Source organism: Artemia sp. Qi Xiang Cuo, unplaced genomic scaffold, assembly GCF_049724085.1.
Source record: "Artemia sp. Qi Xiang Cuo unplaced genomic scaffold, ASM4972408v1 HiC_scaffold_23, whole genome shotgun sequence".
NCBI classification, from domain to species: domain Eukaryota; kingdom Metazoa; phylum Arthropoda; class Branchiopoda; order Anostraca; family Artemiidae; genus Artemia; species Artemia sp. Qi Xiang Cuo.
The window spans coordinates 7185706-7198497 of record NW_028297432.1 but is presented as its reverse complement, the minus strand read 5'-3'; the positions used below and the strand labels follow the sequence as shown (position 1 = coordinate 7198497).

Genomic DNA, 12792 nt, shown 5'->3' with positions numbered 1-12792 from the left:
TCAACAATATCAGTTTGATGTTACTTGAAAGTAGTCACACTTTCTACCTGTCTATACTTCAGCTTAGAATTTTGATCTTGATTTTTTTTTTTTTAATTTGTGATTTTTTATGGACAACAAACACACATTTGCCAACAATGTCAAAAATGACAAATAAACCTAAAAAATGGCAAAACTCACAGCTAGCTCACCATTTAATCTTGTTTTGACTCAAACTTATGAAAGAAGATTATTATTACTGAAACTGCTAAAATAAAGTCTGATAGTTTCCACACTTTTCCTCAGGTTCCATGGTTAGTTCAACAATCTCAATTTGATGTTACCTGAAGGTAGTCATACTTTCTACCTGTCTATACTTCAGCTTAGAATTTTGATCTTGATTTTTTTTTTTAATTTGTGCTTATTATTGACAACAAACACGCATTTGCCAAAAATATCAAAAATGACAAATAAATATAAAAAATGGTAAAACTCACAGCTAGTTCACCATTAAATCTTGTTTTGCCTCAAATTTATGAAAGAAGATCATTCTTACTGAAACTGCTATAATAAAATCTGATAGTTTCCACACTTTTCTTCAGGCTTCATGGTTGGTTCAAATATCTCAATTTGATGTCAAATTTGTCTTCAAATAAAATAAATTGATTTGAACTTGACTTTTTTCATTTTTCTTTTTCGATTGACTTTCCATCTAACCAAATAAAAATTCAAAAAGTATTTCAGGCTACTTGAAAAACAAATTAGTAGGAGTGATTGGATCCACCAGCATACCCTCTGTTGTTAAAGCCATTGTCTATCCCTTCTCCACCGCAATTTCGGTTAACAGTGAATTTAGTATAAAAAACTAAAATTGAATTGAACATCAATCAATCAAAACCAATTTCAGAATTGTCCAATCAAAGTCACTGTTGTGCTTATGAAGTATTCAAGGATTTTGACTAGACCTTATTTTTCAGGCATCTTCTATTGATCGAAGATTTTGGGTCAGTGAAATTTTACGAAATATAAATAATTAAGGACGGTTTATAAATCTACTTGCACTGATAGAAAAAAGATACCAAGAATGGTACTTTCAGTATATCATGATGTCACCTTGCCAATTTCAAGAAATCCTGACCTTACTTTATGATAAAATTCAAAAGCAACATATGAATTGGAGAGAACCCATCTTACCTCATGTTAGACTGGCGATTACACTAAGACACTTGGCAACAGGCGAGTCAAAAAGATCTTTGTCTTATCAATACCTAGTAGACCGTTCGACCGTCACAAACATAATAGCTGAGACTACAAAAGCTATTTGGGACGTTTTGAAGGATAAATATATGAAGGCACCTACACAAGAAGATTTTCAAACTGCTGGCAAAAAATTTGAGGGTCACTGGAATTTCCCAAACTATATTGGTGCGATAGACGGCAAGAATATTAGAATTCGATGCCCCAAGAATAGTAGTTCTCAGCACTACAACTGCAAAAAGCTCTACAGCATCGTTCTCATGGCTGTCGTGGATGCGGACTATAAATTTATGCTAATAGATGTTGGATCAGAAGGCAGCTCAGGAGATTCTGGTGTATTTACAAGATCAACTTTTGGAAGGTCAATTATAAATGAGACAATTGACACACCACATCCACAACCAATTGCCAATGGGATGGTGATGTCTTATGTTTTTGTAGCTGACGAGACTTTTCCTCTGAGAAAAAATATTATGAGACCCTATCCTGGTGGATTAAGCATAGCAGACAGACAGAAGAGAGTTTACAACTATAGGTTATCCAGGGCAAGACTTGTGGTAGAAAATGCCTTTGGTATTCTGGCTGCCAGATGGCGGATTTTTTATACAGCAATTGACAGTAAACTTGAAACGGTTGACTCAATTATAAAGGCATGCTGCTGTTAGGACAATTTTTTAATGGCAAGAGGCTCAGATTATTGTCCCAGAATTTTCGATGACACTACAAGCAGTAATGGAAGCATAATTGATGGGACGTGGAGGCATGCAGTGCAATCTACTTGGGGGCAAAACTCAACCGCCAGGATTCAAACAATTCTAGCAGTACAGCAATTGTTATTCGCAATAATTTTTTCGAATTTTTCTATTCAAGTGAAGGTGCTTTACCTTGGCAAAACGAGTATTTATTCCAATAGTGTAACAGCTTTTCTTGTCTTATAGTTCTATCTGAACTATTTAATCTAAGAAAGCTTTTAAAAGAAAGTTCGAACAAAAATTGAAAAGAAATAACGTTTTGAAATTTAATGAGATAAATTTCTAACTTTCGTCTCTCATTCGGCCGCTGAATACTAAATAAACCAGTTTCTGAATCTTATGTTTGAGGAAACTTTTAGTGGTTAGATTAAGCCTATCCAGGTCATCAACAAGACTTGCGCAAAATGCCTTGTTGCAATCAATACCTTCTCTGATTGCATTAATCAGTTCCTGCTCAAGCAGTGAAGTTTTATTGGATACTTTCCCTTTTTTTGAAGGAGGCTGTGAAGTCTCAGGACTTGATGCTGGTATTCGGACACTCGAGCTTGGAGGTCCAGTTGAGATTGGGGTTGAAGTTGAAGGCGGTATTTGGTAAGTTGAAGTACCCGATGAATCATCGAAACCAGCCAGGACGATTTTTTCGATCACATCTTGTGTTTCTATTTCAACCTAAATTATGTAAAAAATGTAAATTATATAATACATTTTGTAAGAGGCTTGCGCCAATATTTTTAAATTTAATAATTATTATTATTATTATTATTCAAAAGTTTGATCTACCAAGGGATATTTCAGTATTTCATGAGAGCTATATCAACAAAATTTTCAAACAGTTCATGGTAAAAAACTGTAAGTAAGGAGTGACCCGGCTCAACGCTAACCAAAACTGTAGAAAACGGAATTTTGATACCAATAGATACATCAAAAGAATCAGATTTTAATGCTGATTTAAAATATATAAGTTTCGTCAAGTTTAGTGCTACCTACCAAAAGTTACGCACCTGAGGAAATTTGGCTGATTTTCAGAAAAAGGGGGAAACACCACCTAAAAGTTATAGAACATTAATAAAAATCACACCATCAGATTCAGCGTATCAGAGAACCCTACTAAGGAGGTTTTAAGCTCATATCTACAAAAATGTGGAATTGTGCATTTTTTGCCAGAAGAAAGATCATGGATGCATGTTTATTTGTTTGTATTTTTTTCCCGGGGGTGATCATATCGACCCAGTAGTCCTAGAATAGCTTGAGAGGGTTTATTCGAATGTAAATTAAAAGTTCCAGTACCTCTTTAAGTGACCAAAAATTTGGAGGGCAACTAGGCCCCATTCCATGCTCATTTTTTTCCCAAAGTCACCCGATCAAAATTTTGAGATAGCCATTTTGTTCAGAATAGTCGAAAATATGATAACTATGTCTTTTAGGATGACTTAATCCCCCCAAGTCCCCAGGGAGAGGGATGAAAGTTATGAACTTTACCCACTGTTAACATATAGTATTGGTTATTGGGAAGTATACAGACGTTTTCAGAGGGGATTTTTTATGGTTGTGGGGCTGGGGCGGGGGGTGGTTCGGGGGTTATGTGGGAGGATCTTACCATGAAGGAAGTTTTCATGGGAGAAGGGACATTGCTATGAAGGGGGCGCCGGATTTCCCAGCATTATTTAAATAAAGATCAGAAATTATACATAAAAAACAAGTATTTTAACTGAAAGTAAGGACCAACATCAAAACTTAAAACGACAGAAAACATTACGTATATGATTGGGTTCATTCCCTAGTCAATACCTCGTTCTTTAAGCCAAAGATTATTTAGTACTTTCATAAGAGCTATTTATTCTAATTAACGGCATTTGTGATTAATGGGTCATTTTTAAAGAATTGGAACAAAATTCGAACTTTAGATTAAAGAGCAAGGTATTGACTAGGGGGCGACCCTCTAATATACGTATTAAAAATCTAAGAATAAAGAGGTTCGTTACGTAAGTTAATTCGTAAGTTACGTATATTTATTACTAATAAAAACGCTCGTAAATAAAATTAAACAGGTTTCGAGAAAGCCATTTAACCAAATAAAAGTAAAATTAATATTTAATTTTTTTTTAATTATTCATGTACGGTGAACCAAAATCAAAACCTGCATTAATTAAAAAACGTTCAAAAATTAAATTAGAAAAAAACAAGTTTTCTTAACTGAGAGCAAGGAACAACGGTAAAACTTACAACGAACAGAAATTATTCCGTACATGAACTGAGCTGTCTCCTCCTCAACACCGCGCTCTTTACTCTAACGCTTGACTTTCTCACTACATTGTTTTTTTTAACAAGTAAAAAATTTAGCGTAAAGAGCTAGGCGCCGCGGCGGGGACAGCCCCTTTCACTTGTTTTTTTTTAATTTAATCAATAAAAGGAATATGTTCTTATTGCAAAGCTTCGCTCCATAAACTAAAACTTTTTGGACTCCTTGACTAATAGGAGGGAAGACTCCCCACCATCTTTGAGTACAAGCATTAGTATGTGTGTGTGGCATGATTGACTGATGGAACATTAAACTTGCAACCTTTGCTAATTCAATATTTGACTAAGTATACTAAAATATTGCCCGGCCAATCAGCAATATGAGATGCTTACATTTAGTACTTCTACAAAATTTGACTCTGTCTGTCTATCTGCAATGTGATCCTCAAGGAACAGAAGGCTCTGAAACCACTTCCAAGGCTTCTTGTCTCTTCCTCTCTGAGACCTACTCTTGGATATTTGGGTCTTTTTCTCCCTTTTGAAGCCATCTCGAAGGGATCTCCACTGTTTTTGGCAGTGTTCAACTGAAAGAATGCTGGATGAAATTTTTATTTGCATACTCATTTCATAAAAATTAGTTTTAGAATACATGAGAAACTTTTAAATATCACAAAACAAGGAAAATGTAGTTGATCTCAAGTTGGGGTCATTTAATAAAATGATGAAATTAGTTAGGTTATTTTGAACTTTTTGTTGAAGTCTACTAACTTTAATTAAAACAGTTATGAAAACACCATTTTCCCCTCACACTAGTTTAATAGATTCAATCTTCTTCATCATTTTTACATCATCAAATTTTATTCTGCAATTGGATGAGGAATCCCTACTATATGTCAGTGGGGAAACTCTGCTTGTAAGCCTTACCCGGTCATTTTCTTCGTGATTTGCTCACTAACTAGATGATGAAAATACTCTATGAGGTAAAATATAATTTATATTTCAGCAAATAAGTGGCCAATAACACAGATCTGATCAAGAGAGAATACTCAACGTGAATGTAGAAGCCTGGAACCTAGGTGTGACTGCAAATTAACACAGGTCTTTGTGTGGATGCCAAGTACAAGAAGAAATAATAAATATATACAAATTAATCCAAGAGATTTTAAAATAGATAGTTTGGCATGGGTACCAAAACAGATTCCCTACTCCTCTTTTATGAGGGGGTTGGGCTGTGTTGTTTAGGATTATATCCTAATTTATTTAAAAAAAAAAATAAGCTAATGTGCTCAAGAGGACCTAAAGCTTTTGTTGGCTATGAGATGCTACTTCAATCATTGATACAGGGACAGATTAGGCACCCCTGCAGTATATGGTGTAGAGTTATCACAATACAAAATGGAATTTGATCTAAAAGGTAGCAAATTACTTTATGTTTACTCTCTTGCAACCACTGCATGGTGACAGGGAACAATGAAAAATTGATCAATTTGGAATACAGGACCATAATAAAATAGATAAGAAATAAATATACTGTTCAATTGAAAAGTTAATGCTCTGTCCAAATACAATAGTCAATTCCTCTGAATATTCATTCCTCTGATCCTATAAATCAAAATTTTCAAGGACACAAACCTGTAGTAGAGCTGCCCACTGTAAACAAAACCTATTTTTTTTACTCAATATTATTCATCCAATTGAGCTGTAAAGTCGCACAGATACTGTCCAGTAGTAGCAGAATATAAACAAATCACTTCTCACTGTATACCCTGGTTCTATTGGCCAGTACACCTGCACCATATGGTACATGGGCAGCTCTATAACAGGTTTACCAAGGAGCTTACACCACAAACGTCAAGTGAGCAAAAAACTAAACTGGAACTATGTTTTTTTAATTCAAGAATCTGTAAAGATAAAGGTGCAGACTAGTTCCTCTGACAAAAACAACTTATTTTTAACTGTAAATTATTCAGTCCATTGGGCTTTGAAGTTGCAATGATACTTTTCAGTAGAAGCAGAATACAAATGACTCACTTTTTACTGTTTATCCTAGTTGTGTTGGAGGGTCTCTGCACCCTCCCACTAGAGGGGGAACAGTAAAGGTTCAGATTAGCTACCATTGATAAAAACAACCTATTTCTTACTGTATATTATCCAGTAAAATAGGCTGTAAAGTTGCACAGATACTGTCCAGTAGATGCACAACATAAATAAATTGATAAAGGTACAGAATGGCTACCCCTGTAGTGTAGGGTGCAGAGGCTCTACCAATAGAATCAGGATATACAGTAGGAACTGATTTGTTTAAATTGTGCTTATACTGGACAATATCAGTGCAAGTACTGTATACTGAGTTATATATTTCTGTATATAACTTATATAGGCCTAGTCAGTGAGTTACACATATTTTAAGTAGTAGGCTAAATATGTCACTGAGTTATATATTTCTGTATATAACTTATATAGGCCTAGTCAGTGAGTTATGTATATTTATAAGTAGTAGGTTAAATATGTCACTGAGTTATTGCCTTTGCAAAACAAAAGTGATCCGTTTGTCTGGCCTCCCCCAGGCCATTCAGCATGTCCCCAGGTGGCGATAGGGGAACGCTCTACAGATATGTAGGGTACCTCCATAGGAGGCATGGACCAAGGGGGACCTTGTTCCTTGGGGTCCATAATAGAATCTGGGGCACCCTTGCCCGGGGTCATAAATACAGGCGGAGGAGGAAGAAGGCCCCTCAAAGGTACACTCAAAAGGGCCCACTTGTTTATCCACAAGTTCCATGAGTTGCAAACCTTCTCCCAGCAATGGGTTAAATTGCATGGTGATGCAGAACACCATCGCGGGAGGATCCTCTATAGGAGCACAACTGTGGCAGGGCGTAAGATCCAGATCTATGGACAACAGCCTCTGCAAAGGGCTGCCTCGACCTTTTCGGGGTACCAGCAAGACTGGGGACCTTGCGGTCAACTCTATTCCCACTTGAGGAGTGGCGCCCCTCGAGGAAATTATAGCCTAGTAAACGACACAGCATTCGCACGGGATTCTGACTAATGGACAATTCTTCTGGGATTGGTATGTTTTGATGGGCGTCTTTGGGCTGAAAAACCTCTTCCTAGCTAATTTATCTATTACGGGTTGCCTCCCCGTAGTAGCATAATATTTGTAGGCATGAATATATAATGAGTCGGAGGTAATAGGCTTGAGATTGTCTGTGCAGGATTTCGACTCTTGTTGATAGAAGAGCATCGCCAAGCGCTGAAAACCATGTTGTGACCAAAATGGGCCCAGGATTGCACAAAGCCTCCATTCATGGAGGTCCCAGGGACTTCTTGCTGTCCGGTTCTAAGCCGGCTTAAGCACTTCGGTGTAGACTTGAGAAGATATGTGATCTCCGTCCTGCACTGGTATCCGGGATCATTGCTTTTCCTGAGGCGAAACAAATTTCAATGATTTAAAGAACATGAAAATTGGAACTTGGAATGTTACGACATTAAAAAATGACTATCGTATCGACATTTTGACTGACGAATTCAGACGATTCGAACTAGATCTATTAGGAGTTTCAGAAACTCATATCCCAGGGGTAGGAAGCATGAAATTAGGTGATATAGAATTTGTTTACTCAGGCAGGAAGGATGGGTTACATAGACAGGGAGTAGGGCTCATGATGAATAAGGAAGCGGCTAAGTCTTGTTTAGGCTGGGAAGGTATTAATAATAGAATACTAATTGCTCATTTTATGACTAGAAAGTTCAAGGTATCAGTTAGAGTAGTATACGCCCCTGTAGAACCGACTGATGGAGATAGTAGTGACTCAGATGAATTCTACTTACAGTTACAGGAGCAAATAGACAAGGTCCCACGTAGAAATATGATGTTATTGCTGGGAGATTTTAACGCCCAGGTTGGTAGAAATAAGGATAGATGGTATCCCAGCTTAGGTAAATTTGGTGTAGGAAAAGAAAACAGTAATGGATACAGACTTTTGCAATTTTGTAGGTATAACAATCTAGTTATAACAAATACGGTGTTTGGTCATAAAATGGCTCATAAGCTAACATGGTATTCACGTGATGGTAAGACAGCAATCCTTATTGATTATGTTATATTAAACCGAAGACTGGCAGGATCAATACAAGATACTAGGGTATACAGGAGTGCTGTTATTGATGTTAAAAGTAAAGATCACCATCTATTAGTGTCAAGGATTAATTTAAAGCTGAAATTTCGGAAGGGTAACTACCTCACTGGAAGTTAGGATTGTTGGTAGACTATAGGATAAGAATTTCATAGACGCTCTCCAGGAAGAGTTGAACACTAAACTGAAGAGTTTAAAATTTGAAAATGTGGAAGATGGTTGGAATAATTTTAGAAAAACAATTTGTGAAGTTGCTGAAGGTGTATTAGGGAAGAAAGCGAGAACTGCAGCTAAGAATATTAGTGAAAAAGCTTTAAGTTTAATAGAAAGGAGAAAGGACTTGTACAAGAATTATCTGAGTGATAGATCACATGAAAACAAAAGAAATGTAAAGAAAGTGGAGAAAGCATTGAAATATGAACTAAGGAGGTGTGAAGTGGAGGCCATGGATAAAATTGCCGAGGATTTAGAAGATGCAGCTAGACGGCATAATAGTAAAATATTGTACTGGCACGTTAACAAATTGAGAGGTAGTAGTCAATCCGGACTTGTCCCAGTTAAAGATAGGAATGGGGTGGCAATTAGCGATAAGACAAAAGCTAAAGCGAGATGGGCCGAACATTTTGAGAATTTGCTTAACCGTGATAGAGTTGCAGGAAAAAATATAGAGGAAAATGAAAAAGTTTGTGATACCTTTGATGTGAAGGAAGATTTGTTTTGTGAGGATGAATTAGAAACAGTACTAAAAGGATTAAAGAATAATAAGGCTCCAGGTGCTGATAGGGTAGTAAATGAGTTTCTTAAATATGGTGGCTCTGAGGTTAGAAATAAGTTATTGGAGATTATGAATATGATTTTTGAAAAAGGGGAAGTACCTAATGATTTTAGGAAAACCTTAATTAAGCCACTTTATAAGAAATGGGATAACAGTGAGTGTCGCAATTATCGAGGAATTAGTCTAGTCTCTGTAAGTAGCAAATTACTTAGTAGTATAATACTTTTTAGACTGAGGGATGAAGTAGACAAAGTTTTGAGATTAGAATAGTTTGGTTTTAGAAGAGGTAGAGGAGGTGTCGACCAAATTTTCACTCTTAGGTTAATAATTGAGAAGTGCCTAAGTTTTCAAACACCTTTGGTCCTCAGTTTTATAGATTACGAGCAAGCGTTCGATTCTGTTGATAGAGGAGCTTTAGTAAAGGTTTTATCCTTGTATGGTATACCAGACAAATACATTAAAGTGATTAGTGCTATGTACGAGAATAACACTGCTGCGGTTAAGGTAGTAAATGAGGTTAGCAGCTGGTTTTGTATTAAATCAGGAGTTAAGCAGGATTGTGTTCTATCCCCCTTTATATGGATTATTTTGATGGACTTTGTTTTAAGGAGCACAGGAAAGGCAATGGGAGACCACGGAATCAAATGGGGAGGAAAAAGTCTCCTGGACTTGGATTATGCTGATGATTTAAGCATCCTAGATGAAAGTGTGAGCAAAATGAATGAAGTTTTAGAGGTTTTGCGAGTTCAGGGTGCTAGTATTGGTTTGAAATTAATGTTAGGAAGACCAAGTCACTAAGGATAGGAATAAGTGAAAATGAAAAGGTGACGTTGGGTAACGAAAAGATTTATCAGGTGGACAGTTTCACTTACCTTGGTAGTATTATTAGTAAAGTCGGTGGGAGCAGTGAAGATGTTAAAAGTCGAATAGCCAAGGCTCAGGGTGTTTTTTCACAGTTAAAAAAAGTCTGGAAGAATAGGAAGATAAGTCTGCAAACCAAGATTAGAATCTTAGAAGCTACAGTGATGACAGTGGTCAACGATGGCTCTGAAGTATGGACGCTCCGAAAAGCGGATAAAGCTTTGCTAGATGTTTTCCAGAGAAATTGCTTAAGGATTGTTCTGGGTACCCGGCTGACTGACCGTATTTCAAACAATAGGCTATACGAAAAATGTGGTTCAAGACCGCTTTCTAGGTCTATAATGAAAGAAAGGTTGAGGTGGTTAGGGCATGTTGTGCGGATGAAGGTTAGACAGATTGCCGAAGATTGTTCTTTTCGGCCAACCATCTAGGGCTAAACGGAAAGCAGGTCGTCCCCGTCTGGGTTGGGAGGACGTCATAAAGAAAGATTTAAAGGAAATGGGAACTTCGTGGGCGGGTGTAAAAAGGGAGGCTTTGAATAGATTAGGGTGGAGGAGGAGCGTGCGTAGCTGTGTCGGCCTCAGGCGGCTTGGTGCTGCGATGAGTTGTTAGTAGTGTTAGTAGTTTACCAACAAATCCGTTCCTTTTGTATATTCTGATTATTTTGGTAGAGCATCTGTATCCTACACTACAGGTATGTCTAATCTCCACCTTTACTAGGGAAAATAATCTGCAATAATTCACCAAAAAGTCTAGCTAGGCTTGTCTAGTAAAATTTTCCTTCTTTCGTTTTAGACCATCTTCCTCTGCTACTTTTTCCCAAGCCTTAGTCAACAAATGACGCTTACAGTGGTCAGGATCCTTTTTATCAGAGATAATTGGCTTGCATCTTACTGTTAAGATAAGTTTCTCAGTGAATTCTATCTTTGAAACTTTGTATCTTTGCCGTTTGCGTTTTGCCGGATGAGTTGAATTATTTTAATGCATACGTCAAGCCGTCATAACGCAGAATTGGACATCGGACACCGCATGGAACGTGACGGTTCGCGAAAAAAATCGCATTTTTTATTAAAATATCATCAGTGTGAACCTAAGGTAAAGGAAGAAGAAAAATACATAATATTTGCAAAATGAATTCTTCTAACTTGTACACTTCTGTTTATCCAAGTTAATCGTGGAAAGTCAGTGCTTATGGATTAAAATAAGGATTTATTATGAAACAGTAAGTTTAAAACAAATGTTTTAAGCCTTTTTACACCCTATATATTTTACATTTTTTGTCATTTTCAAAAGCTCAAAAATGGCTTAAATTTGATGATTATAGAAATGATTATTCGTAATCAGCATAAAAAAAGGCATCGAGTGGTATATTCACCTTATGCGTAAGTCAATAATATGATTTGGTAGATATTTACCAAAAAAGGCTAACCAATTTGTCTCCAATCCACCCATAAATAATGTCTTTGCTGTAAAAAAAAAAAAAAACCTGTGAGACTCATATAAGTAGTAATAATGATCTTGAGGGTTTCTATGCTTGTTCATTACAGACCTAAAATGTTTTTCCCCACCTGCATGCACCAACGATACTTTAAAGCCCAGCGCCCGCTAGCGCCCAAAGAACCCAAATTCATTAATACTTTAGCGCCCAGAACCCACAGATCCCAACTTGAAAAATAAATACTAGCATAACCTATAGCACAGCAAATTTATAGTCCATTTCTTTTTTAAATAGCGATTTAAAAAAGTATCATATCTAAAGTTCGCAAATCACAGATGGTACGGGCATACACAAAGGAATTCTACTAGTCACAATGATATATTCAATTTATGTAAGCAAGTGCATTGTTTCGGCAAGGTGAATATAGCAAAGAGAGATCATTATCAATTACAGGAGGGGAGATTTAGCTTCTGTCGGCAAACGCATTTCGCAATGAGGCAATTTGCGTGTTACAAACATTCGAGATATGTCATTCAGTGTTGGCTTCTGACAAATTAAAATGCTTGTATTACATACATGTGGGCGTTGGCCTTGCTTGGCCCTGCTTGGGCTTATTATGCCATATACAATATTTTTATTAAGTGAAAAACAATGACCTAAGAATTTACCATAAAATGTAATAGATGCCCCACTGTTAAAAGACTTTGTGCCTTTTTTATTCAAAAAAACCAGTTGCCCAGCACCCAAGAACCCAAACAAATATATATCAAGTTACAAGAGGGCCGATTTGACTTTTGTCGGCAAACGCGTTTTATAGAGACGTACCATGTTCCAGGAAAGATCAGCTTACGGTGATTCGAGTATTAAAAATACTTCATTCAGTATGGGGTTTTGAATACACCTTATTAAACGAACAGCATATCGATGCAATTTTGCAATCTCACAAGTTCTTTGCGGTTTTTCTCCTCTGCCTCCAGTAAACGCGTTAATTTTGACGTTTGATTTCATTGAGATATCACCAGGTTGGAATTGTCTAGAGTATCTATCCGTTGGGGGGGGGGATCCACAATAGAAATTTTCTCCGGAATCAACTTTATACTAGGAATGTGGTATTTGCGGGAAAACTTTTCCACAGAGAAGGGGATTTTCTGCATGATTTAAAAACAAACAGATATTATTTCATATGAAAGTGCGCTAAAAAAAAAAATTCATTCGAAATTGACCGCAAGAATTTTTCTTGGTGGAGTGGGGGACTATTTTACATGAGAAGAACTTTCCATGGAGGGGGAGCTCTATGGAAAGTATGATATGATATGAGATATGATATTTGGTTTCTGTTGGCAAACACATTTC

The 12792-nt window shown here is 36.7% G+C and overlaps 1 protein-coding gene and 1 pseudogene across 1 annotated transcript; one reads left to right on the top strand and one right to left on the bottom strand.

The window, feature by feature from the left end:
- Nucleotides 1-1085: 1085 nt before the first annotated feature.
- On the top strand, nt 1086-2149 carry LOC148939011 (uncharacterized; annotated as a pseudogene).
- A 121-nt stretch (nt 2150-2270) lies between these two features.
- On the bottom strand, nt 2271-4850 carry LOC148939010 (uncharacterized). Its single transcript, XM_089107389.1, has 2 exons — nt 4620-4850; nt 2271-2657 (listed from the first exon to the last, which is right to left on the bottom strand). The coding sequence occupies exons 1-2, from the start codon at nt 4848-4850 to the stop codon at nt 2271-2273; spliced, it is 618 nt and encodes a 205-aa protein (XP_088963515.1).
- Nucleotides 4851-12792: the final 7942 nt, after the last annotated feature.

What these genes read in the sequence shown, in the direction of transcription:
- LOC148939010 (XM_089107389.1), bottom strand. Translation starts at nt 4,850, where the DNA reads ATGAGTATGCAAATAAAAATTTCATCCAGCATTCTTTCAGTTGAACAC. An exon ending in ATTTTGTAGAAGTACTAAAT is followed by an intron (nt 2,658 to 4,619) that starts GTAAGCATCTCA and finishes TACATAATTTAG; the next exon opens with GTTGAAATAGAAACACAAGA.